A 25,842-nucleotide genomic window follows, 5' to 3' on the forward strand; every position below is an offset into this window, starting at 1 on the left:
TCTCTCCTCACCTGTGCACACTGACAAGGAGCCGAGAACAAGCAACTCACCCCAAGTGTAAGAAATCGAAAGATGGCGCAGAGAATCCAAGAACAGCTTCATTTTCGTCCTCATTTAGTTAGCAAAATCTGCTTCTTTGCACAGACATCTCAGACCCAAGACACCTTATACTTATCCAATCTGATGACTGACAATTTCAGAAAACAGCCCAAAGGCCCACTACCCAGTCTTCTCCCTGTTACAGGAGGCTATCCTGGTTGCCAACCTCCTGGGATTCAGAAAGAGGAGTACAGAACAGAAAAGCAGCAACACGCCCTTAATTTCAGAACCTAAATTCAACTAGCCAAAAGGCGATATGGTAAAAGGGCAAGAAGATAAAAAAGTCATGGCTGAGCAGAACCCGCTGAATATGGGACAAGCTTTGAAATGCCCTTCATGTACCCAAAGTCACTACCGTTCAGTCTTGGCAAGATTTGGTTGACTGATTCCATTTCGGTACAGTGAAGTGTGTCACAATGGTTGACCCCTCTCTTAACATGACAGACTACACATATCTGGTTGGACAGTACGGGGTGACCCCAGACAGCTCTGAGTGAATTTCTTTGAACTTCATTTGAAGACTGAAGACAATATCCCTGTGTCCAAGGCCATCGTGTGGTCGTGGGGCTTAGTGAAAAGCATTGTGCCAAGTGTTTACCCTTTGCTGGCACCGGTGAGCACTGAATAAGTGACAGTCCTTTGGGGCGAAGGTCCAAAAGAGATAGTCACTCTTTGGGTCTGCTTGCTCCCTTTGTCCAGTGCCAACCATCTCCCCTTAGCAACTCCTCCACCCAGCAGCGTGCAGTACTTCTGACGCTTCCAGTGCAGAACACGAAAGTCCCTGCCCCAAGATCTCAGCTGAACCATTTTCTTGCTCTTACATTCTTGGACGAGGGAATGGTTCTGCCCAGTGCTGGTGCGTGAGGCCGCAACTTCACCCTCACTTTTGGCTAAATCATGTCGACACCCCAAGAACTCTGCATCCAGAGCCTGGGTGGCTGTGGTGTCCTGGTTGCTCTAAACATTTACTCATTATGAATTCCCTGGCTGTGAGGACACATACAAATTGAAAGTAAGAACCTTAATTCTCTTCACTAAAAATAAGTGAAAGAAAAATCCTTCTCCTTTTTCTTACAGAAACTACCTTCCGAAAGTTAAAATTGCAAGCGCTTTTTCATCTCTTTGAAGTGAAGCATTGTGTGGATTAGACAGGTAAGTCTTTGTCAACTTTGTCCCTCAGGATCCTGGAACCACAATTCTGAAATGCAAACATCAAGGGAGAATGCGCCTCTCTCACAGTTTCTGGAATAACACCCTGGGTACCTGGGGGTACCTGGCTCCGACATGCAAAAGTCTCTCCTGTCGTGAACATGTGACAGTTTGGTTCTCCTCTGGATAAACAGTAAGAAGCTAACACAGATGGCATCCTGACCGCCAGGTATGTTCAGGGTGAACTGTGCCTCGTGAACGAGGCTAGCAAGTCTCGTTCTTAAGTACTAGTTTATCTTGAAATCAGATATTAGTGGGTTACATCTGTCTGCCACTTAAGGGACTCATATTTCTCCCTGTCTTTAAAATCTTTTAGTGTATCGCCTGGGAGGTACCCCTATATTCTGTTCAATGCTTATGCAAATAATAAAAGTGTTCTCTGTCTCTACTACCTTCATGAAGAGGATTTCTGAGTCAGGAGAAGATTTTGTTTTTAATTATACCTCTCGAATAGGCTCTACTGTAAAGATCCCACAAGGGAATCCAGGAAGGCATCTGTTGGGCTCAAAAAACATCCCAATGCACGCTGCTGTGAACGTCACACCAAGAGCCCCAGGGGAGCAGCAAAGGTGGGAAGGGCTTTTCCTAAAGTTTCTTTTTTGACCTAAAAACCAGATGCAAGGTAGCAGGATATAAAATCAACACAGAAAAATCATTAGCATTTCTATACACTAACAATGAGCAAACTGAAAAAGAATGTATGAAAATAATTCCATTTACAATAGCCTCAAAAAAATCAAATACCTAGGTGTAAACCTAACAAAAGATGTGAAAGACCTCTACAAGGAAAACTATACACTTCTGAAGAAAGAGATTGAGGAAGACTATAGAAAGTGGAGAGATCGCCCATGCTCATGGATTGGTAGAATCAACATAGTAAAAATGTCGATACTCCCAAAAGTAATCTACATGTTTAATGCAATTCCCATCAAAATTCCAATGACATTCATCAAAGAGATTGAAAAATCTACTGTTAAATTTATACGGAAACACAAGAGGCCACGAATAGCCAAGGCAATACTCAGTCAAAAGAACAATGCAGGAGGTATCACAATACCTGACTTCAAACTATATTACAAAGCAATAATAATAAAAACAGCATGGTACTGGCACAAAAACAGACATGAAGACCAGTGGAACAGAATAGAGGATCCAGATATGAAGCCACACAACTATAAGCAACTTATCTTTGACAAAGGAGCTAAAAATATACGATGGAGAAATAGCAGCCTCTTCAACAAAAACTGCTGGGAAAACTGGTTAGCAGTCTGCAAAAAACTGAAACTAGATCCATGTATATCACCCTATGCCAATATTAACTCAAAATGGATCAAGGATCTTAATATCAGACCACAAACTCTAAAGGTGATACAGGAAAGAGTAGGAAATACTCTGGAGTTAGTAGGTATAGGTAAGAACTTTCTCAACGAAACCCCAGCAGCACAGCAACTAAGAGATAGCATAGATAAATGGGACCTCATAAAGCTAAAAAGCTTCTGTTCATCAAAAGAAATGGTCTCTAAACTGAAGAGAACACCCACAGAGTGGGAGAAAATATTTGCCAACTACACATCAGACAAAGGACTGATAACCAGAATATATAGGGAACTTAAAAAACTAAATTCTCCCAAAACTAATGAACCAATAAAGAAATGGGCAAGTGAACTAAACAGAACTTTCTCAAAAGAAGAAATTCAAATGGCCAAAAAACACATGAAAAAATGCTCACCATCTCTAGCAATAAAGGAAATGCAAATTAAAACCACACTAAGATTCCACCTCACCCCTGTTAGAATAGCCATCATCAGCACCACCACCACCAACAGGTGTTGGCGAGGATGCGGGGAAAAAGGAACCCTCTTACACTGTTGGTGGGAATGTAGACTAGTACAACCACTCTGGAAAAAAATTTGGAGGCTACTTAAAAAGCTAAACATCGATCTACCATTTGATCCAGCAATACCACTCTTGGGGATATACCCAAAAGACTGTTACTCCAGAGGCACCTGCACACCCATGTTTATTGCGGCACTATTCACAATAGCCAAGTTATGGAAACAGCCAAGATGCCCCACCACTGACGAATGGATTAAGAAAACGTGGTATCTATACACAATGGGATTTTATGCAGCCATGAAGAAGAACGAAATGTTATCATTCGCTGGTAAATGGATGGAATTGGAGAACATCATTCTGAGTGAGGTTAGCCTGGCCCAAAAGACCAAAAATTGTATGTTCTCCCTCGTATGTGGACATTAGATCAAGGGCAAACACAACAAGGGGATTGGACTTTGAGCACACAAGGGAGGGGTGAGGATAGGTAAGACACCTAAAAAATTAGATAGTATTTGTTGCCCTTAACGCAGAGAAACTAAAGCAGATACCTTAAAAGCAACTGAGGCCAATTAGGAGAAGGGGACCAGGAACTAGAGAAAAGGTGAGATCAAAAAGAATTAACCTAGAAGGTAACACCCACGCACAGGAAATTAATGTGAGTCAATGCCCTGTATAGCTATCCTTATCTCAACCAGCAAAAACCCTTGTTCCTTCCTATTATTGCTTATACTCTCTCTTCAACAAAATTAGAAATAAGGGCAAAATAGTTTGTGCCGGGTATCGAGGGGGTGGGGGAAGAGGGAGAGGGCGGGGTGGGTGGTAAGGGAGGGGGTGGAGGCAGGGGGGAGAAATGAACCAAGCCTTGTATGCACATATGAATAATAAAAGAAAAAGGAAAAAGAAAACAAAATAAAAATGTCTGCAATCCTCCTTCCTCCTCCCAGTGAAAAGGAATTTATGCCTCAATCTTCTGGCCCTTCAAGAGTTTCATATCTGTGTGGCTCTCTGATGCCTGCATGCTAATAAATTGGTAGAACTTTTTGTTAGTCTCTTTATTGCCAGTCTGTTTTGTAGATGCCCTTCAAATTCTACAGTTTGAAAGTTTGAACTTCCCTACACTTGAATGTCATTTTGCTGTGACTAAACCACAGTGGAAGTTGCACCTGCCTCTCCTTGTTTGTTTTTGATATTAAAGAGCTCAAGGAAGAAAGAGGAAAGTCTTCCAGAATTATCTGCACCATGACAAGACTCCGTGGAACCTGAGTTAACCTGAAAGCAGCTATCTGCCAGAGTCTGAGTGTTTCTTCCTCAAGTGCGTTGTGGTAGAAACGCAGGTTCATCTTCGGATGCTGGATTTAAACACATAGTCCTATTGCTATAGTTTGGATGCTGCATGGTCCCCAAGGGCTATGTGTTGAAGGCTTGGTCCCTAGTCGTCACTGGAAAGTAGTGGGAACTTCAGGAGGCCTAGTGGGAGAAAGTCCGTCACGGGGGGCATGCCCATGCAGGGACATTGGAACCAAGTCTCCTCCTCTCGCTCTGCTTCCTGGTCCCCATAAGGTGAGCAGCATCTTCCTCCACACGTCCCCTGCCATCATGGCACCACAGACTCAAAGAAACAGAGCCAAATGACCATGGACTGAAACTATGACCAAAATAAGCTTTCCTTCCTTGTGAGTTGTTTAGCTCAGGCATTTTGTCACAGTGACAGAAAGCTGGCCATCATTCCTACTCAACAATGACGCTGTTCCCAGAGCTGCTCCAGTGGATCCTGACATCTTAGTGAGAGGAAGGCTCTCGTTACCATCAGTTGACCTGTCTCCTCACCTTCTGCTCTGTTCTTTGAAGGACAATCTCCCCTGAGTCATCATGGGTGTCATCATGGGGCTCCAGCCCTGACCCAAAGACCCTCGAGCTCTTCAGCCTACCTTCAATCCAGCCAGGATGTGTTTCCAAGGAAAATTCCACTCCTCGTATATCTGCAGGGCAGTCCCGAAACATTTCTAAGTGCTTTGAATATTCTGGGTCCCACAGAAGCTGTGGGAATGCATTAACTCTCATTAGCATTGTTAATGGAATGGGAATTTTAAAATTTGCATAAGAACCTTTTACCATTATCTCCTGTAAATGTATCAAGAAGAAGATGAAAAGACTTTGTGGTTGGCTTTCAGGATTGGAAGCTTATCTGCAGTTATTAAAATTTCTAGGTGTCTGTAAAAAAATGAAACACTTTAAATTAAATAATCATAGCAAAAACATAAACATTAGAGGAATGCTCAGTTCTTCCTTAATAACAAACTCACAAATGAAAGGCATTTCATTGACCCTAATTCTGACCATGGTAGCAACTTACGGTGAATCAAATTTAAAATGGAACGGTTACACTAAGAAAGACAAATAATCTGGGTGGGGGGTCACAGCTCACAGTCCTCCTTGCTCTCAAAAGCAGGCTACAGACAGGGGTGAGAAGAAAAGAAGTAAGTCATGACACCCTCAGAACCTGAAAGAAGAGATTCATTTCTCCTGGTACAAATAGGGGAAGAGACACCCACACGCACACACCTTTTCCTTCAGAATTTCTTCCTTTGTCCTGTACAAAATGTCTGTCTCAAGGACCAGGGTGCTACCTCTTTGAAAATGGCTATGAAGGGACAGATGGTTAACTTGCTGGCACCCCAAACTACAGAAGTTAGCTGACGTGGTGGGCTTGGTCACCTGAGATTTTAGCGTCTTTGCTGTCTGCAGCAGAAGGTCTGGCATGGCCACCACACTCGGGTTTAATGCTTACTCAGTGATGAAACAGTTCTCTTTCTAACTTTGTGGTGAGGTTTTCTGCATTGTGAGGGGTCTTGCTTTCTAGAGTGTATCCCCAACAGGGACCCTGACATGGAACAGGCCATGCTGATGGTCACAGTGAGGTTTTACAAAATACCTGAGAGCTGCTTGGAGTGTGATCTGTGGCCAGAGACTGACCACAGGCTGCTGGTTACTGATTCTCTAAGGGGTTAGTACACAAACTATATACTATGTTGTTTACAAAGATTTCAAACAGGCCACACAAGGTTGCATATGTCTGTAATCTCAGCTACTCAGGAAGCAGAGATGGGAGGTTGTGGTCAGAGGCTACCCCAGGCAAAAAGTTAGTGAGACCTCCATCTCAAGAAACAAGTTGAGCACGGTGTTATACAACTATAATCCCTGGAATTTCAGTCTGAGGCCAGCCTCAGGCAAAACATGAGACTCTAAAGCAAAAAGACCTGGGGCATGGCCCTAGTGGTAGAGCATCTGCCTAGCAAGCATAAGACCCTGAGTTCAAATCCCAGTACATAAAAACAAAACCTTCAGAGCAATTTTAAGAGTGACTTGACTACATCTTTGGCTGTAGTCATACAAAATGTGGGTTCCTACTTTATATATCTCTTGTTTTTTGAAGTATTTGGTTTTAATTATATTTTATAAAAGATACTGGTCCATGATTGGATGTAAATTTAAAAAGCAAAACTAACAAGGAAAAAAAATGGTTCCACCACTGACAGCTTGAGGACTGGTGAGTTTAGGACTGTATTTTAACACGCATCAGAACCACACAGCATCTGGATTTCTGAGCAGTGAATTTTGGCGGGGCCCAGGACTGTGCGTCACCAAGGTCAGCCTTCCACTCCTGTCACGAAACACTGGAGAGTGTCAACGTAGAGAGGAAAGGGTTGCAGTGGTGCCCAGTTTCAGAGGCTTCTTCCGTTCCCGGTTGGTTGCTTTGGAGCCTGTGGTACAGCAAGGTATCATGGTGCGAGTGTGTGGTAGAGGAAGCCCTCACCTCATGGTGGCCAAGAAAGGAACAAAGAGACAGAAAAGACCAAAGTCCCACAATCCCTTCCAGGCCACCCCCCAATGACCTCACTTTCTCCCACTAGACCCCCACCCCCTAAAGGCTCCACCACCTCCCAACAGCACCGCAGGCTGAGGATACAGGACTTCGGAGGAGACCTGTGCTGCTGGCCCAGGTTCTCATGCTGAGAACCACTCTGGACTTCGGAGTCCAGACTAGCAAGGACTGACAGTCCCGAGACCCAGGGGTCAGCGTCAAGCTAACCCTGACATCGCTTTCCGTTCACGGTCAGGCCGTAGCGGTCTTGGACTTATCATCATGAGGAGGATGCAAAGTTTGACTTCCCAAGCGTGAATCCGCACATGAGCACACACTCACTCGCTCGCTCACACACACACACACACACACACTAAGGGGCAGTGCCACGGATGGCTTCAATTTTAGTGAATACTTTAGCATTTTAAGCATGGCACCACGGACTAAGCAGCAATGAGAGATCAAATCATTTTAAACTGCGGTGTTTTGCAGGCAGTTATTTGCACAGTCCTGGGAGAACTCTGATGCTTGTCAAGATCCAAGACTAAGATGGATCTGTTTTTCAAATGTGTCTCATATAAAAGTGGTGTTTGTCACCGGTCTGGCCATGCTGATCAGGGGAAAAATCTTATTCCATGAGAGAACAGAACAAACCAACAAAATGCGGATAAGAGAGAAACCCATTCCATACCCCTCTCAGCTATCTCCTAGATCCATTAGAGCCAAGGAATCATTTCCTTTAGTCTGAGACAATGGCTGGATGGTAGACTGGAGACCAGACTGTCATCAAGGTGTGGCATGCAATTTCCTGTTATAAACACAGAGGTGGGCACTTCTCAATGTTGGATAAAATACAAATCTCACCTGGGGTGGTCAGATTTTTAAGAGGAGGTGAGGAGGAGGAAGAGTAGGAAAATGGCATTTCTTTTCACTCACCTTGGATTTTATGCACGGCTGTAATTCTAAACAGCAATGAAAACTCAGTGTCTTCATTCTCCCCATCTCCCTCCTTATATAGTAAGTAATCACCAGCAATATTTCATAAAACCAAAGACTCAGAATGCAAGAAATTACTCTGCACACTAAATGTGATCACTTCTAGAGGTGACTATACAAATGGAGATAGTGTGTAACTCAGGATTTCTCACAAACTCTATTTGCAATCAACACTGCTCATCTTAGGCCACTGATACCCACAAGTGGAGACAGTTCCTGCCATCCTTCCTCCTGGCCAGGGATATATATTTCTGAAGGCTTCATTGGCACCTTGCATCCTATCCTTTGATGGACCTGCTTGTGCATCCACCAGTCATATGCCCTGGCCTTGTCTTTCTTCCATTTCTCCTTCCCCAGTCTTTGGAGACTATCCACCTTTACCCAGTCACTATGGGCTCCACACACAATTACCTTCTGTGTGGGAGCATAAGCAGGCCTTTAGTATGGGGGTGTACCTCTTCTACCCCTAAAAACTACAATTTCTCTGTATGGCACAAAGTGGCTGATGTCCGCCTATACATGACATGGGACAATCACCCAGTAGATGCAAAAAACAACCTAAAATCTTTAAGCAACCTGAGGTGCAACATATATACAGAAAAGTGCATTGAATAGTCATGTACAGACACAGAAAAAACATTAGGACCCGGTGAGGCATGAGGAGCCACCCTACGTCCCTGTGTGCCTCTTATACCTGTGGCTCTCTCTCCACCATGCATAGCCAGGACTACGTCTTGCATGGTGATGATTCCCTTAATTTTTGTAAAAATTCCAACACCTCTGTCAGGGATACTATGTCAGTAGCTATTAACGTAATAATCTTACCTTTATCTGTTTTTTTAATTTTCTGTAAATTTTCTGTAACTGTAATCATTTCGTATTCTTTCGGGCCTGGCTCTTTTGAGTTTGCTGGCCTCCGTGTTTTTGAATGTGAAGTCATTCCTTTTCTGTTGCTAGTCTTTCATTGTGCAAATGCTCTGCAGTTTTTACACATCTGGCTGTTGATGGAAGTTCAGGTTGGTTTCCGGTCAGGGCTACTACAAACATTTCTGCTGTAAGCACTTCTGCTCCTGTCTCTTGGGGACACAGCTGTATGGATTTCTCCTGGGAAATACCCAGGAGTGAAGTGGCCCCATCATAAGGCATGCAGATCTTCAACTGAAGCAGCTACTGTGAAAATGTTTTCTACGTCTTATTTGCTGACCCTCACCCCACACCATCATCACCTATGCCTGGGGGTCCCACTGCTCCATGTCTAGATCAGGAACAATTAGTGATAGAAGAATTTTTAAAACCTTAGGCTTTCCACTGGGTCACTCTCCTTGTGATTTTATTTTGCATGGATCTGGTCAGGCTTCTGTATGTTGGGTTGTTCAATGCATTTTTATAAAACTCCATTGATCTAGGGAAGTACTGCTTTATAGACTCAAGGTGTGGACTGGGGTGGTGTTGTAGTGAGCACACAGCTACTCTACTCTAGAGGTCTTAGGGTACACAGGTGTTCTCTACAGGTGTCCGGACAGGTGATCCTGACTACTGTCTCCTATAGCTGGGTGGCTCATAAAAGTGTATGTCACTTTTCATTTCCTGATATTGCTGTTAGTGGATGGAGTTCCTTTTTCTTCCCTGATAGAAAGAAAAAGGAACCTAACAAATAGAAGTTATCAACATTGGTGGAGGTTTCCAGTGCCAGGATGTACTGCAAAAGAGGCTAGAGATCCTATGAGGACAGAGCCTATGAAGACAGAGCCTCTCTAGTCCCGCCCATCTTCTGTGTGCTTCCTTCCTGTTTGGGTTGGAAAGTGGAGAATTTCTAAAGAATGTATTGTAAACTGCCCAGAAGTGGACAGGCACCGGGGCTCCTGACTCATTGCTGCTGTAACATCTCCAAGTCTGCTCTCTGAACAAAACCAGAATGATGTCTGTCTTGCCAATGCAATGGTGTTCTGATAAAATAAGATAGTGTAATTAGGGTTGAAGTGAAAGAATGTGGAGGTTTAAAATGTTTGAATAATTTAAGAATCATGGCAAGAAGACTAGTGAAAAAGAACCTTCTTATAAAAGTTTACTCAAGTTTAGCTTGGTCTGATAAGCAGACATTTCTGGGAAAAAAATATTGTATTTACCATTTAACCATCAAATCTTTGATCTTCTGTCACAGATAATTACAGATAGTATTTTAATGTGTGAAATTTTCCTTTGCCTAGCACAGAGAATCTAGTTCACAGCTAAAAAAAAAAAAAAACCCTTTGTAAGGATGAAGGCATTTTGGTGTTCAAGCCTGAAGATGATATATTATATTTCCCAAAAATACAGAATATGAAGGTATAGGGAACTGATCTGAATAAGTGCATCCTAAGCCAAGGACAGACCCTAAAAGTCCAATTTTAGGTTAAAGTTTTATAATAATTTGATATTGTTTGGTGTATTCAAGTTCATAGTCAGGTTGTTATAGTGGAGGCTTAACACATACTGCTCATATGTAACCAGAATCATAAATGAGAGTTGAAGCAAAATTATTTATTTCATAGCAGGGATTCTAGTCTAGAGGTCAGGGTAAGAGGAAAATCTGTCCTTTCCACTACAATGTCGATGAGGACAGTGGATCCGCCCAGTGTCTCCCTGGGCCCTGCCCAGTGCAACTGCAGCCAGGCCAGCTGGGGTACTGCCAATCAGGTTTGCAGCCAGCTGGTCCCTCCAGTCATTCTCCTTTATTTTCACAGATGAGTAACGCCAAACTGGAAACCAGAACATCCTGGCACTCCTTTTTTACCCTAGTGAGGCTACTTTTATTTACAGCCAAGAAAGTCAAGCAGTCAAGGTGATTGCTCACAGAAGCCCTCACCCAGCAGATGAGCACCTGTGCCAGACGGGGGCATAGGGGTAGAGTGGTTTACAACTGGGCTAGGTGGGTGTCATGTGAGGGGTACAGACCACACACACCCCATTCACAGCTCTGCCTGGGTCATCAAGGTCATGGCACAATCGCTCTAGCTTTTCAATTCTTTGGCTTATAACATTGTGCCACCTACTTTCTTTACCTGCAAACAGTGACATCTGGAAGGCAGACTGACAAATGGGAGATACCATACAGAAGCAGAAGAGATTAAGGGCTACCTTAAGGAATGTGGGTTCTAGCAGAGAAGGGGACTTCTACAGCAAGTTCTGAGATAGACCAGATAGAGAAGACAGTAATAAGACAACTCTTGACCGGGGATGGCAGTTGAAAGTGACTTCAGGAACAATCAATCTATTAGATTCTTACATTTTACACAAGGAGAAACTGAGGTCCAGGGAGCTGCCTGCAGAGGCCACTTACAACCATGGAAAATTCGGGAACCTCTCCTGCTGTCCCAGCTGTCTCCAGCTATCCTTTCCCATTACCTCCTTGTTTCTACTTGCTCTATCTTGTTTAAAATAAACTTTCAAAGAGACCACAGACAAATAATAGCTCTTACAGTGAAGAAGATCACTCTTTTCTGAGCATGCAGAAAAAAGAAAAAGACAATTGAGCTTTTTCAGACACTCTTGCTTTGCCTACCCCAAGCTACAACTGAGCACAGAAAACCCAAAGTAAAAACTCAAGTTAAAATAACAGCTTTGTAAGTTTTCACCATAAAAGAATGGTAGGTGTTTGAGGAGATAGATTTGTTTCACCTGGTTTAGATAGCACCAAGTGTAGGTGTATAAAGCCATCACATGACACCCTATTAACATATGCAATTTTATGCTTTCATGCATTAATTTAACATAAATTTATTTGAAAAGAAAACCCAGCATGTTTCCTGTGTGTTTCCCCCGATCACTTCCATCTCTCTCTTGCATGCAGGAAGCAGCTCTCTTCTCTTTCTCCTTATTCTCTCTACTTGTCTCTCCGTGGATTCTGCTTTCTCCACAATCACTAAAATCAGAATTTACTGTACATTTTCCAAAGGCCTCCTTGTTAATGATTTGATTATGTCCTTAAGTCCTGATCACTATGTTTATTTTAAATGTTCACTTCATCAAAAGTGGTGGCTGTTGATCTTTGTAGCAGAAAAGAACTATTATTGAGCCTAAAGATGTCCAGCTGTAGCTCAGAATCCCCTGAGGGTGCCAGGTTGGGGTGATAGGGACTGCTGTGTTCGGAGGAGCCTCCATCCTTAACTATTTCAACTCAACCCATGGATGCCCCTGGACCTCTGAAGACTCTCAGCTGGCTCTACTGTCCAGCCATTGCTAAGAACCAACTGGAGCATCTTACATCTTCAGCAGAAGCCTTTCCTCCATCCTCCCAGGAAGCCACAATGCTATAAAGGGAGTCCTGACTGGTTCTGTCCACACCTGTGTTCTTAGCTCAGCATGGATGCAGGACTTACAAGGTCTTGGGCATACTTTTGGGTTCTCATATGTGGTTTTGTTAGACATAATTGGCTTCTAGAACCAAAAGAGTTCACAAAATTCTCCTACATCACTGACTTTCTTTAAAACTAATAAATGGAAAAGAAAAAAATGGTCTGGAGTAAATGCATTTACCTCCCTACACAAAACGGGCCTCAAGGCATTAATGCAAAAGCTATATGCTGGCTAAACTGGGCATGTGTCTCAATTTTATTACAATGGTGGAAAACACCGTATGCTTGGCTTCTCCTTCCTGTCACCAGACTCATTTGAACTTAAAATAAAAGAAATGTATATCTGAAACCATGAGCTTTCTCACAAATGCAGTCTCTGCTAAGCAGTCCTTGGGAAAGATCACCTATCCATTCATTTAACAGGTTCATGAGGGTGAGTGCTTATTAGGCAAAGGATTATTGATGGAGTAAATAATCAATGCAAATATTTCAAAATGCACCACACTTCTTGGTAATAATATAGAGAGTTCAAAGAACAAATGATGAACGAGTTTAAAGTCATGTGATCAGTGGGCAGGGTAGACTACAGAAAGGGCAAAATGACTGCAAGACAGGAAGTGACTAATTTAGCATATTTATATGTCCAAACACACTAAAGACCTGCTCTGAAGGAAAGCAGGACAGCCCCCCTCAGCAAAGTGTCACTGAGGGTGTTTTATAAAACCCCCGCAGCTGACAACTGATTCAGGCTTTGGGACCTTCCTGTCATCTTTGCATGCTTTGTACTGACTATTAATGTGCTTAAGGTCTTCCCAACCCTAGAAAGTTGTGTGACCTGGCCTAATACCCAGCGTGTTTTCTGCACAGATGGGGTTAATAAATGTTCCCACAGGAGTTCAGTTATAGGGTTGAAGATTTGATGAGGGGTGCTGTGCAACCAGGAAGCAGAGAAACATCAGCCTGAGGCACTACCACCAGGACACACCCTGGGGCCTCTCAGAGACCTGGGACTGCAGAAATAATATTTGAATTCCATATTCGGAAGGCAAATTCTCTTCAAACTCTGAGCCAAAAATGCTCACATTTAGAGCCAGTAACAAGGGTTTTACATCACCAAGCCAGCCACCCATAAGAAGCAGCAGTTGCATTGCCAAGTACTCCGGGGCCAGGGAAATCCCTGCATCAGGAAAGGGTGCACCCCTACAGTAATCTCTGGAATGAATGAGGCTGTTGTTCCTGGGGAGGGCTCCAGGGTAGGAGGCTGTGTCGCACAGGAGTCCCAAAACCTTCCTAAAAGCCTCACAGGGCCTGTGCTCACCTGTGCTCATGACACATGGAACAACATAGTGGATATCAATCTGTGTATTCACCTCATCCTGTGAAGTACCCACATGGCCTGAAAGAAAACCCTTCCTTTGCACCATTCTGATCCAAAGATTTTATCCAACATAGGAAGGGGACACCAATACTTCTAGAAAGTTCCCAGGCCCACAGTATCCCAGATAGATGCAATCAGTGACCAAAGACCTAATGTCAGTTCCAGTGACCATGGGGAAAACAAGCTCTCCCTCGGCAAGGAATTCCCAGCTGCAGCTTTCTTTTAATGTCAACACCAAATACCCATAGGGTTCTCAAGGATCAAGGTGCCTACAGACCTGTGATCCTCTGCATCTGCTTCTGAGTCTCCTCTGACAGCTCTCTGGTCCCCAAAGGCATGCCCAACCTTGTTCAGCAACACACCCTTGATGACTCACCAAGGCAGGCACAAATGATTACAGGGACATCCCCCAGACTTGAGTCTCAAACCAACCTTTACTTAGCAACTCAGTGTCTGGGAAAAGCTCACGAGGAGAGAGAGCAGAGGAATTTAGCATGAAGTAATATCCTTTAGATAATCAAATTTTTCCACTGCACCTAGAGCCTAGTGCAAGAGAATGTGCCTCTGATAAAAAACATGGTGCCAGAAAAAGGAGGAAGACTGGATTGAAAAAAAAATGCATGTCAGCCCCCTTATCAATTTTCAAATGTAGAAGTCATGAAATAATGTTATCTTTAAAATACTTTTTTTTCTTCTGAGACAGTAGAAAATTTTGATTTATTTCTCAGTATATGAAGTGGCAGATTGAATGGTTAATCCACAAGTTCTTATAATAAAAGAATTTTATGAAATAGACTTTTTTTGAGAATTAAGAGAGAAGTTGTGAACTGATTCCACCAATGGTATTTCTTTCCTCATTGATTTACCCAAAACATGATCAGAGAGTGAAAAAATACATTTGCCTTCTCTGAGTCACCCAACTGCAATCAGAAATAAACTTTTAAAGCAATGTGTGGGAAATAAAACACAGATCAGGATTTTATAAGAACAGATTTTCAATTAAGCAATGTGGCACAGCCAGACCAAGCCTGGACACTGCTGTCCTGTCCTTGCAGGGCTTCTAGTGAAACGAGAGTCTGCCAAGCCAGGACTGTCATGGTGAGAACACATGTGGGAAGAGACTGGCTGAAGAGACATGTCACGTGCAAGGCTGTAACTGGATCTGGCATTTCCACAACCACTGAGCAGTACCAACTCAGTGTCTGTCTCTCTCCCCACTCAAGTATCACACCTCCAGTGTGAGTCCACACAGCTCAGGAGCTCTGAGCACTGAGCTCTGAGGCTTGTCTTTCTGTCTCTGTGCATGGGTGGACGCTTTGATAGGGCACGGTATAGAATATTCCACAGCTTTTAGTAGCAGTTCTGTGTTGGGCAACCCAACTGTCAGAAGGAGGAGTAAATCAGACAGTGCTCACCTGATTGTTAGATATCACCTGGATCCCAATCAACCTGGGAGTGCAAAGAGCTGCCAGTCACCCAACCCAGGAGAGGCTGTGGTTAACAAGTCTTCCCAGAAACTGATGAAAAATTAGGGAGCAATACGTCCTGAACTAATGTTGTAAGTGTGGAACAACTGCTTGATTGAAGCCATGCAGATTTAGTTGGAACATGAAATTTCAAGTAAGTTACAAACCAGACTGCTGTTGGCCTACTTATTTAAGAATCGATGGAACATTAAAAGTGGAGTAAGTTGGCTCCTCATTTTTCTTTTGGTCCAACGCATGGCTCTTAAGATGCTGGCTGCTGTAAAAATCTCTAGGCTCTAATGATCCCTGTTAGTATTAGGCATGGGGGAGGGTACACAATGAGCATTGCTCTGCGCGCCTTTACTCAGCATGAGATGTGGTTAGCAATCCTTTCCTCACTTTCTGAAGTAAAAGGCAGAGAGGGGAGTGGGAGAGAAGACTTTAAAAGTTTTTATTAAAGATGCAATGTGACAATGTTGTTATACCTAACACAACGTGTAAGTTACGAGTAGAAACACTTATTTGATAGCATTTGCGTCATCATTGACAACGTATGACTGTAGAATCCGAATCTTTTAGCCTCAGTCCTAATTATGTAGGTTTTTCTTGCACATTATAGGGGGATGTGAAGGGGAATTATGGTATGGGTGGGCATGTCACTGGAGAACATTGCTCGTTACACCTTTCTGCTCTGTTTACACACACACACACACCAAACATAATGGTTACAAAGAGGGCAGAAGAAGTTAGGAAAAGAAAAGTATTTTCACAAACAAGCAATTAAGTCAGTCAGCCAAAGAACCATACTGAAGAAGGCCTTTGCATGAGGGTTGTTGGTTATAGGGGTGTCACCTGTGATCTTGCACCCAAGGTCTGTCTTGAACACAGCAGAATCAAGTTCTGAACCATGCACAGGCTCCTCAGTGCCTGCAACAGGTGCCTTGCTATGGGTGTGGTTAAGCCAGTCTGGTATTTTTTCAATCAAAATAAATTCTCATTTCTTGTCTGGTTTCGTTTAGAGGGAGACCTTAGAGCGGACCACTCATTGGTTCTCCCAAACATACTTCCCCACCCCCATGCTCTGGACCCAACCCACTTTTGTAAACAACTCTGGACCTTGCCTGAAGGAATCCATCCACTTCCTTCTGAAGTGGCACATAACATGACAAATCCCATGTCCTCTCTCTCCCTCACACAAAAAGTAGCAACCAAAAATGTAACATCAGGGACCCTCATCCCACACCAACACCTAAAGGGTTAAACCCTCAACCAAATAAACACATGCGGGCGGGCACACAGTTCCACAGACCAAGATGGCAACCTCTTCATCCTCGCCAGGAGATTCCAGCACCCTGGCCCCTGCGCCCATGCCGGAGTCTATGAGGACCCCTGCGCAGGTGCATCAAAGCCAGGCTGACCAGCAAGAGGCAGGCAGGGGTCAGCTCGCGGGGAAGGTGGGAGACTGGGTCCTCAAGTTAACAAAGTAGTCTGTGCTGACATGCTCCTTGGCCTGCAGCCCTGAGTCTCCCGTGGACCCCAGCACCCTGTCATCCTGGGAAGGCGGCGATGTACCATCACCCTCTCCTGCACAATTAGCCTTTGGGGGTCATCTTTCTCAATCCTTGGGGGTGGGGGGAACAAGGCCCCGCCCATGGGGCAGCCTTGGACTGGTGGCAATGTCCTGGACAGAGCGACAGGCACCCACTGAAGTGTACCAATGGCTGGGCAAAACCCTAACAGGTCTGGAGCCAGCAGACTTTGCAACCTCAAGGCTGATGTGGGCATCGCGGCCCCTTGGGGCTTTCCTGAGTGAAGTGTCCTCCTCTCTCAGCATTTTCCCCCAAACAGCCCAGGGGGTCTGCTTGGAACTCAGACAGACACGCGGACCGGACCGCGAGGGCTCTATCACAACCTGCGCCCACAGACACAAAGCCACATGCCCAAAGGAGAGCAACCAAGAAGCCACCAACTTGCGATTTGCAAATAAATGCCTGATGCTCTGCACCCAAGGCCCCTGGGGGTGGGTTCAGGTGGGAGACGGTAAAAGTGCGCCCACTCGCAGGCACTGTCATTCCCGAGGAAATTTGGGACTCAGGAGGACTGAAGACATCCCTCCACCCCACAACTGCTCAGCAGTGTGGGTCCCCTGACCCCGCGCCCAGCGCGAGCACTCACCATCACGTTCCCCTGCATTTTAGCGGTCTTGATCATCGCCTTTTCCTTCATTTTGCCCCAAGTCTGAACCCGCCTTCTGGCCTGGGGATGAGTAACTTAATCCATTGTCCTGGCGAGGATTAAAGTGGAGACGGGACTGGCGATGACTGGGTGGGGATGGCTTTTGGAAGAAAATAAAATCTTCCAGGTCTGGTTTCCCCACCTCCGCTGCTTCTGCCCTCTCGGCTCCCCGGCGGATCCCACCGCAATCAACTCTCTCCAGCCACCGCCAATGAAGGGGTGGGGGCGTGGGGGAAGCCGGTGGCGCGGGTGCCGCTTTCAACCAAAGGCGGGGAGCCGCCGAGCGAGCGAGGAAGAGGCTGCGAGCCGACCAAGCTCACGGCGTGCGTGTCCGCCGAGCTCGCCGTCAACAGTGCGAGCGACAGCGGCGCGGCACGCGCGGGGCGCACGCGGGGACACTGGGCGGCGCAGCCGGGCTGGCGGCAGCGCCAGGCGCAGTGGTGGCCGCACTTGTCCCTGAGGGCGGGGACGCTGGTGGTGGTCGTGTGTGTGTGAGTGTGTGAGTGTGGGTGGGCGCGCACGCGTGCATGCGCGCTGAGTGTTCCACCCGAACCCAGCAGGACCAGGAAGCTCCAGCTGCAGCAAGGTTAAGCCAGCCGAACTGTTGGATCACAGGGGAGCCCCTCCCCAGACGCCCCCTCCTCGGGTGGACGCCCCTTGGGCGCTCGGCCGGGTGCGCGCCCCTCACGCGCGCGCGACTTTTACGAACAGGCACCACGACGCTTGTCGCGGGTGGAGCCGCCACCGGCTGCCAGTGTGAAGTGTTGATCCGCTGCGACGACCTCCCGGCTGCGCCCGCGACAGGAGTGACAGGCCACAGGCCGGCCAGAGCCAGACGCGGCTGTGCACATTGGCCGCAAGTGTGGGGAAGGAGCCGGGGGCCAACGGGGCTGGAGGATGGGACTGGAGTGGGACTGGGGTGGGGGTGGGGCACAGCTTTCCTTAATGTTTCAGGTTACTGTGGGACCCCGTTGCGTCTCCACGGTGGCACTTGGGTCGGCCTGTCTGTCCGCGGCGTGGCAACTCCAGCGCACAGAGCAGTTTGCTGGAGGCCCGCACGCCCCGCTCCCGGCACAGGCTGGCATAGCCGCCCGCACGCCGCACACCTGGCTTTCTGGCCTCCGCCCAGCCGCGGCCTGAACGGCTTTGTTTCTTCGCTTCTCTTCCCTGCCCGCAGGGTCTCATCCCGTCCTTTCCCAAAGCCCAGCCCAGCGCCCAGGGCTCTGCGGGGCCTGGGAATCTCCGGCTAGGGCTCAGATCCTAGGACCCAGGTCCCCAACCTCCGCCCAGAGCTGGGAGGGGGCTGCCCAGTGGCCACGCCCTGGGTTCCGGGATGGCCGGCCCTGGGCGCTCCTTGGATCAATCCTTCACAACCGCGGGTTTGTTCCCTGGTCCACACAGACACGCGCACTCCCGGGAGCGCGCACGCTGATAGTAGGCAAATTCACTTGCAGACTGACCCAGGCTGCTCCAAAACGCAGATTTGGAGCTTCCTCAACCAACAGGCTGTTCAGGCTTGAGCTCATAGGTGTGTTGGAGGAGTCTGTAAAGTGCGCCCTCGCCTGCGAGGGAGGGGCATTGGCGGGATCGAGTCTGGTAGGGATTTGGGAAGCCTTTCCACTTTTTTATATTCAAAAACGGAAAGTCGTCTGTGTAAAATACGCCAGCTTTGAATTCAGAAGCAGAAAATTCCAAGTAATCGCAAGAGCAGTTGCACTGTAAATTGTGTCAATGTCCACACTATGTTACACGTATGTTACATGTATATGTTACATGCATATGTTACATGCATATGTTACATGCATAGCACATATCCTCAAGCAGTCGCGTACGGGTATAAACTAATGATTTGGGCTTGAGAGATAAGGGAAAAGTAAAGCAAAGGTAAATTCTTGAAAAGCAGCTTTTAAAGCAATGTGCATTCTGCTTTACCTAGAAAAGTGGGAAGCACTTCTGTGAGGATTTTTCTTTGTCTTTTCTGGCAGCTTTAACAAAATACCATAAACAGGTGGCTTGAAAACGCCAGAAACTTATTTCTCATAGTGGTGGAGGCAGGAATGTCCCAGATGAAGGCACCGCGGATTCCTCACTGGCAAGGGGACTTCTGTGGTGGGCACGCGAACCTCGACTGTGTCGTCTTGAGGTTAGAGGAAGAAGGCGGCTCTCCGGCTTTGATAAGGGCAGTAATCTCACTCATGAGGGTTCTTTCCTAACCACCTCCTCAAAGGCTCCATTTCCTCATCTGTTTCTTTGGGGGTGAGGACCTCAGCATGGATTTGGGAGGGGACACAAGCACTCAGACCACAGCAGGGTCTCAATTACCACCGTTCTCTAGAAATGAACAGGAGTACTGCTGAACTTCGGGCGACACCCAGCCGGAGGTTCACAGAAAGTACTGCCAATCTACAGTCTGCTAGAAGCAGCATTCGAAAGGTTCTTTTTCTTTTTTCTTCTTTCTTTGAAACAGTATTAATTCACCTGGAGTCTCCTTATCTCTCACTCAGAACAGGGGGAGAAGTTCCAAAGACCACACTGTCTAAGGTATCTGCAAAGATCTGGCCTTCCAGCTGCTCCCCACACCTGCCTTTTCCCATCCCATCACCACCTGATGGAGGAGGGAGGGAAAATCAAGAAAAGGGATTTTTTTTTAAACCTTGTAACACTTAGAGTTTACATTAAATTATCCCTAGAAATGGGAGTAGAGTAATGTGAATTAAGCCTTTATGTTAAAAAAATAACAGTTAGTAGACTGAATATTTTCCCTATGAGTCCTAGTATTTGCCTGGGGCCTTTGTGCTCACTCTTATTCCTGTCCTGTATCTGGCAAAGCATAAGGAAAGACAAGGCAACATGGAACACGGTAGGGAACAAAAGAACTAGGAAAATGAATAGTCAGGTAGTTTTGCTTACTCGTTCTTTGTAACTCATCTGCTTCAGCCATTGCCACATGGAACGCTGGGAAGAAAAATAGAATAAAGAGGTCTCCGTGAAGAAGACAGGACTATAAGGAAAGAATGTCTGAAGTAGGATGATTCTCAATTTTCACATTTCCTTTAGATAACAAGTTTTATGAGAAATTAGATTACAAGATAATTTCCTTTTGAACTTCTCTTCCCAGCTTATCCACAAAATGACTTTTCCAGGTGCCATTGTATTCAAAAGCAGGGATGCTCTCTTAGTCCCTTTGCTCTTGCTGTACAGAAATAGCACAGAGAGAGTAACTTATGAAAAATAAAAGGTTTATTCAGCTTGTGGTTCTGAAGGTTGGGAAGTTCAAGCTCGAGCAGTTTCATCTAGTGGGAAACTGCACCATCCCGAGGTGGTTCAGGGCATAAGATGGTGGACAGAACAGCTACTCACTTGATCTCCCTCTTCTTCTAAAGCCACTGAAGCACTCTTGAGGGCTCCACTGACGTGACTTCATCTAAACTTTAGCATCTCCCAAAGGGCCTACCTGTTAAGACTTCATAAGAAGGGTTATGTGCTTAGATTTATCCACAGGTGTTGGCTCCTCCCTCTCTAATTTTTGCATTTGTATTTTCTATTTTCTTTTCAGTCTACAAGAAGAGCGTGTCCATCCTGTGACTCTCACGCTGGTGATTCTGCAGGTTTGGGCACAGGGGACCTCCCACACCTCCCAGGGCTGCAGTGCCATTTAGCTCACTGAGCTTCAGCAAGGTGGCATCCACTGAGCGCTGGCGGACTCACTTTAGAGCAGCCAGGACTCAGCCACTGGTTTTTTCTGAACTTTGGCTCCATCCTTCATTTATGAATTGCTGGCATTAGCATCAGTTTGGATTAAAATGGATTTCATTTAAGTTGGAACTTTTGGCGAAATGTTGGCTATTTGAGGTCAGGTGATCTTTACGACACAAGAACAGATTCTTCATGTCATTTTGTCAGTGTTCTCTTCTTGTTACTTATTACTGGAAGTTTAAGTGCATGAACCTACGTGAACTTTACCTTAAGGAAACTTGACATGTGAAAGTTTCAATTTGTCAAAGAGAAAGTCATAGTGGTATAGGAACAGAATGGCTATTCTTACCACAAACTACTTTTTACACAGATGAATTCATTAGTGACAGTCTTCATAATATAAGCTTTCCTATTGCATTGAAAACACCATTCACTCAATACAATTTCATTTACTCATAAATTTTCAGGAAGGGATCCATTGGAAAAATGAGATTGGTCAGCGTTTATTTCACCAGATGCACGGGTATGATGATATTGCTTTGGAAAAAGCACATAACTACCTACTGTCAATCCATTCAGAAATTAGAAAAGTTAATTTAAAACGTGATATGACACTAATGATGTGTGACAGACGTGACTACTGAACCTGAGCCAGTCTGATGATTTCACGGGGTCCAGTGGGAGACACCCAGGTTAACAATAACAACGACGACAGTAACAGACAAATATGTACAGGAAGACAGATGATGGTGCCAGTGGGGTGCTTAAGTAAAGAGGACAGAAGCTAAAACAAGGGCCACCACTGGAAAACATGTCACAGGAACAATATAAATTTAGCCCTTAGGGGCAGACAGTGCCTACACAGAGATTTCATGAGTTGTTCAGAAAGTGCTACTGCACAGACTTAGGGCAGGTGATGGAGATGAAGAGGAAGGACGCAGGGACCAGCAGCTGGAGTCCTGAGAGCTGATTCCTATGGGAACTGGAATGCTGAGCCAAGGCCCTCCAGTTGGAGTATGAAACAGCCAGCCCCATGTTTAAAGAATGAGATGACTTCTCTGATCACCCACCAAAGACAGAGAGTAGGGGGTCAGGCAGGGCAACTAGAATTCCCCTGCACGACTTTGAGTAGGGATGACAGGGATATGGGTACGTTAGCAGGTAGCAGAGGTTAGAGTCCCGGCAATTATGGGTCATCCATATAGAACTAGTAAAGCCAGCGTCACCTGTGCTCACCTCTGACAGGTTTCTCCATCTTCCTTTACAGCTATCCACGGGCAGCTAACCAAGAGATGGAAATATAGGAATGTCACCTCAGTGATGATGTAACATTAAAATGACCACCGTGGCCATTGAGGCAGTCATCCTTCTCATTACTAGAATAGCGTGTTTGATAGCTTACCACATTTGTTCACGTGCAAGTCTCTGTGTCTGTCTCATCATACAAATTGACAGCTACACTGCCACCCCTGGCATCTTCATGCTCTCAAAATTTGACCAACAAATAGTAGGACAACAGTTCACGTTTCTTCAACAAATGAAATGACGACGGAAGGGTCCCTTGTGGCACCACCTGTCTTCTACAAGACATGACATTATTACATTTTCTAAATATTTTTAAAGCCTATCACATTGCCCTGTTGTTGAAAATAGATGGGAGAAACCGCAAGTGCACATACAAACAACACTTCAGATTTTAGAAGACCTTTAGCTTTGGCCATACCTCATTTTGCTGGAGTAAGCCAAGCATCGAAGACATCCTTTAATCCCTGTCTTGGCCTCACTCAATTTAACAGGATTATTTCCTAGGTCCATTGAAATCACAGACTCTTCAGGAATGAGAGAATTCTGACCAAAGCCTTTCACTCAGGTTGTCCCTAGTGGTTCTGGTTCAGGCAGTGGGCTGCAATGGGCTTAAGCTCAGTGTCTCTGTTCTCTTAGCATGCTCCCCTGGGAATATTAGCAAGTGACTTGCAACAAAGGAACACAGGAGGAAGCTGGGCTTCGCACTCCATCCCACCACTCAGCACTGGGGGCCATATCAGAATCTACCAAAATCCCACTCTCCCTGCTTCTCTGTGGTTGGCTGGTTAAGGACTCTTGACAAAAGCAGCAACTTGTTAGTATCAAACACCATCTTATGGTGTAACAAGAACGAAACTACTTACCATCAATGGGCACTTTTATACATAAGAATACCAGCAGAAAGAAGCTTTGTAAAAAAGCAAATTTTGGAAGATATAAGCAATTAAAGAAAGCACATGAAATCCTACTGTGACATGAAATTCCTTTCTATTACATACCCATTTCACAGATCCAGGAGATTAGCATATGTTTGAGAGTTCCTTTGGAGTATTTGGTAGAAAAGAAATGACCAAAGGGAAGCTAGTGAACACAGAAAACATTGAGGCAAAAGGAGGGATTTTAATCTGCTTGTAATAAAATTTATTTGTAACAGTCACGTCACAGACAGCTCAAAATTATAATATTCAAGCATAAGTAGTTCAATGAAAGAAGCTTGGAGACAATCATAAATATTCATTATTAATTTTCCACTAAGCTAGCATCCAATAATTAATGAGTCAAAAATCTGTGCATATTCATTTCAAAAGATAGGAAATCAATAGTAAGTAATATATTTTTTAAATGTGTCTTTTATTATGGCAGAGAGTCTCAAGCCCACCCCTGTAAAATATTTCTAAAATTCTGTCTCAAATGCGATTATATTAAAACTAGGAGGATTAGGGAATTCCTACCAAAAAAGTTAATCCACAAAACAGCATTACTAGGCTACTATACGAACAGGTCATTACTACTAAAAATAGGCAATGAATTAAGGGAAAATGTTGTGAAAAAGAGAAGGGTGTTGTCACATGGTCTCTAAAGGCATTTTGGAATCAGGAAAACCCTTGTCATCCTTGGTACCCCGTCTGCCTCAGCCCCTGGCATCTCCACTGCCACCCTGTGTGGCTCCTTAAGATCCAGCTGTGACCCTGTTCCCAACCCTCACTGCTCAGACAGGGGGCATCTCTTCACTCCTGGGCCATCACACTTAACTTCTTAGCTCATCTACCCAAATCTTATCATGCCCTTCTCTGACTTTCCCCTGCTCTCAGGGCGGGTTACAAATTTCAGGACTTTGGAGAAGTGCTGTGTTTCCGGGCTTCGCTCTGCACCACCTGACTAACCACTGCTTTTGTCTTTTTGTTCCTTTTTCCTCCTTGCCTCCCTCCTTCTCTCCTTTCTTCTCTTTGCTCTTCCCTTCCTCTTCCTTTTTCCTTCTTCTTTATTCTTCATTCTTTCCTCCCCTCCTTCCTCTTCTTCTCCCCCCATGTTTCTTAATGTCTGTACTCCAGGCACACGGGCAAAGTCTACCCACTTTGCTCACCCCTGCTCAGGGATTCTTACATGCTGTGTACTTTCCCTTGAATGTGCTCCTGCCTTTTCTCTGTCTAAAAATAAAAGCAAAACATTTTGTTGAAGTAGAATATATGCAGAGGGATGTCTAGGTCCTAAGTATGTAACTCAGTGATCACATCCATGCAATTGCCACCATTACAAGAAGTAGAATCTCAATCCTGCCAATCTCTGCCTCCCGAGTAGCTGGGATTACAGGCATGAGGCACCAAGCCTGATTTATCAGTAGTAAGTATTGTAAATACACTCCACTACTTTTAAAATTACCACGGGGCTGTTTCTTTTATCCAGAATATAGTAATGCTTGATTTTTTTAAAAAGTCAGTTTTGCCTGAGGCTTATCAATGTCATTAGCTGCTTGAAAAACAACTTAATTTTGAATTGTGTCATATCTATCTTCCATTTAATTAATAAAAGTGCTCATAGGTAGGTATGTATCTAATCTCTTCATATTTACTGTTCTGTTATCTGAATCACTGACACAGTAAGTTACATGATTGGTATTTTTAATTTACTTTGCATTTTGGGGCAAACTTTGTTCAGAAGTAATTTTAAAACATTTAGGAATTCTTTAGCTATACTTTTAATCTTCATTTCTAGCTAATCTCACTGTAGAGAGAAATACTCCAAGAATCTCAATCATTATACTTTGTGGTTACATGTGTGTATTTATTTTTTAAATATATGGTCAGTTTGACAAAGAATGTAGATACTGGCGAGAACATAAGGCTTATGCTGCAGTTGTTCATGTGTTTCTGTATTTCTAAACTAGATCAGATTTGCTTTACTGACCTACTTTCTTTTTAACTTTTGTTTGGAAATTCTTTCAGTTATCATGAGGTGGAGTAAAATCTAAGATGACTGATAGGTCTATTTCCCATTTTAATACCATCAGCTTTTGCTTTTGGGTTTTGAAGCTGTGTTATTAGGGATGTACTACTCTAAGATCATAAATTCTTGTCAGGTAGTCCCTCAGCTACAAAATGACCCTACTTATATTTAGAAATGTGTCACTTCTGGCCTGTGGGTGTATTTTCAAGACCACTGTGCAACTGTACTTTATCTACCGTTTGTGTGCTGTGTGTGACTCATTTTCCTTTATTTTTACCCATTTGTGTCCCACCTTGCACATCTTAGTGTGTGTGTGAGAACTCCAGGAATTTATTTGCTAATCTAATCCAACAAATTTCCCTTTTATTTTGCATTTATTTTTCTTTACAGGTCCTGCCTCAGGTTTATTTGTAGAAACAGCATAGGATACCAGCCCCATGCAGACGGTAGCCTGGGGGTCTGTCAGTCCACCTGTCCCCACGA

At 44.8% G+C, this 25,842-nt stretch overlaps 1 protein-coding gene across 2 annotated transcripts in view; it reads right to left on the reverse strand.

Moving 5' to 3' along the window:
• Positions 1–25,842, reverse strand: part of Dpp6 (dipeptidyl peptidase like 6) — a 945,197-nt gene that overhangs the window by 817,349 nt on the left and 102,006 nt on the right. Inside the window, exon 1 of one of the 2 annotated variants that reach the window (XM_074060158.1) lies at positions 17,356–17,762. The exons of the other annotated variant lie outside the window; for it this stretch is intronic. Coding sequence (XP_073916259.1) covers positions 17,356–17,406 — 51 coding nt within the window. The 5' untranslated portion in view covers positions 17,407–17,762. Of the gene's footprint in view, positions 1–17,355; positions 17,763–25,842 lie in introns of those variants that run through there. 2 annotated transcript variants of the gene reach the window in all.

Source organism: Castor canadensis, chromosome 2, assembly GCF_047511655.1.
Source record: "Castor canadensis chromosome 2, mCasCan1.hap1v2, whole genome shotgun sequence".
In the NCBI taxonomy this organism is placed as follows: Eukaryota; Metazoa; Chordata; class Mammalia; order Rodentia; family Castoridae; genus Castor; species Castor canadensis.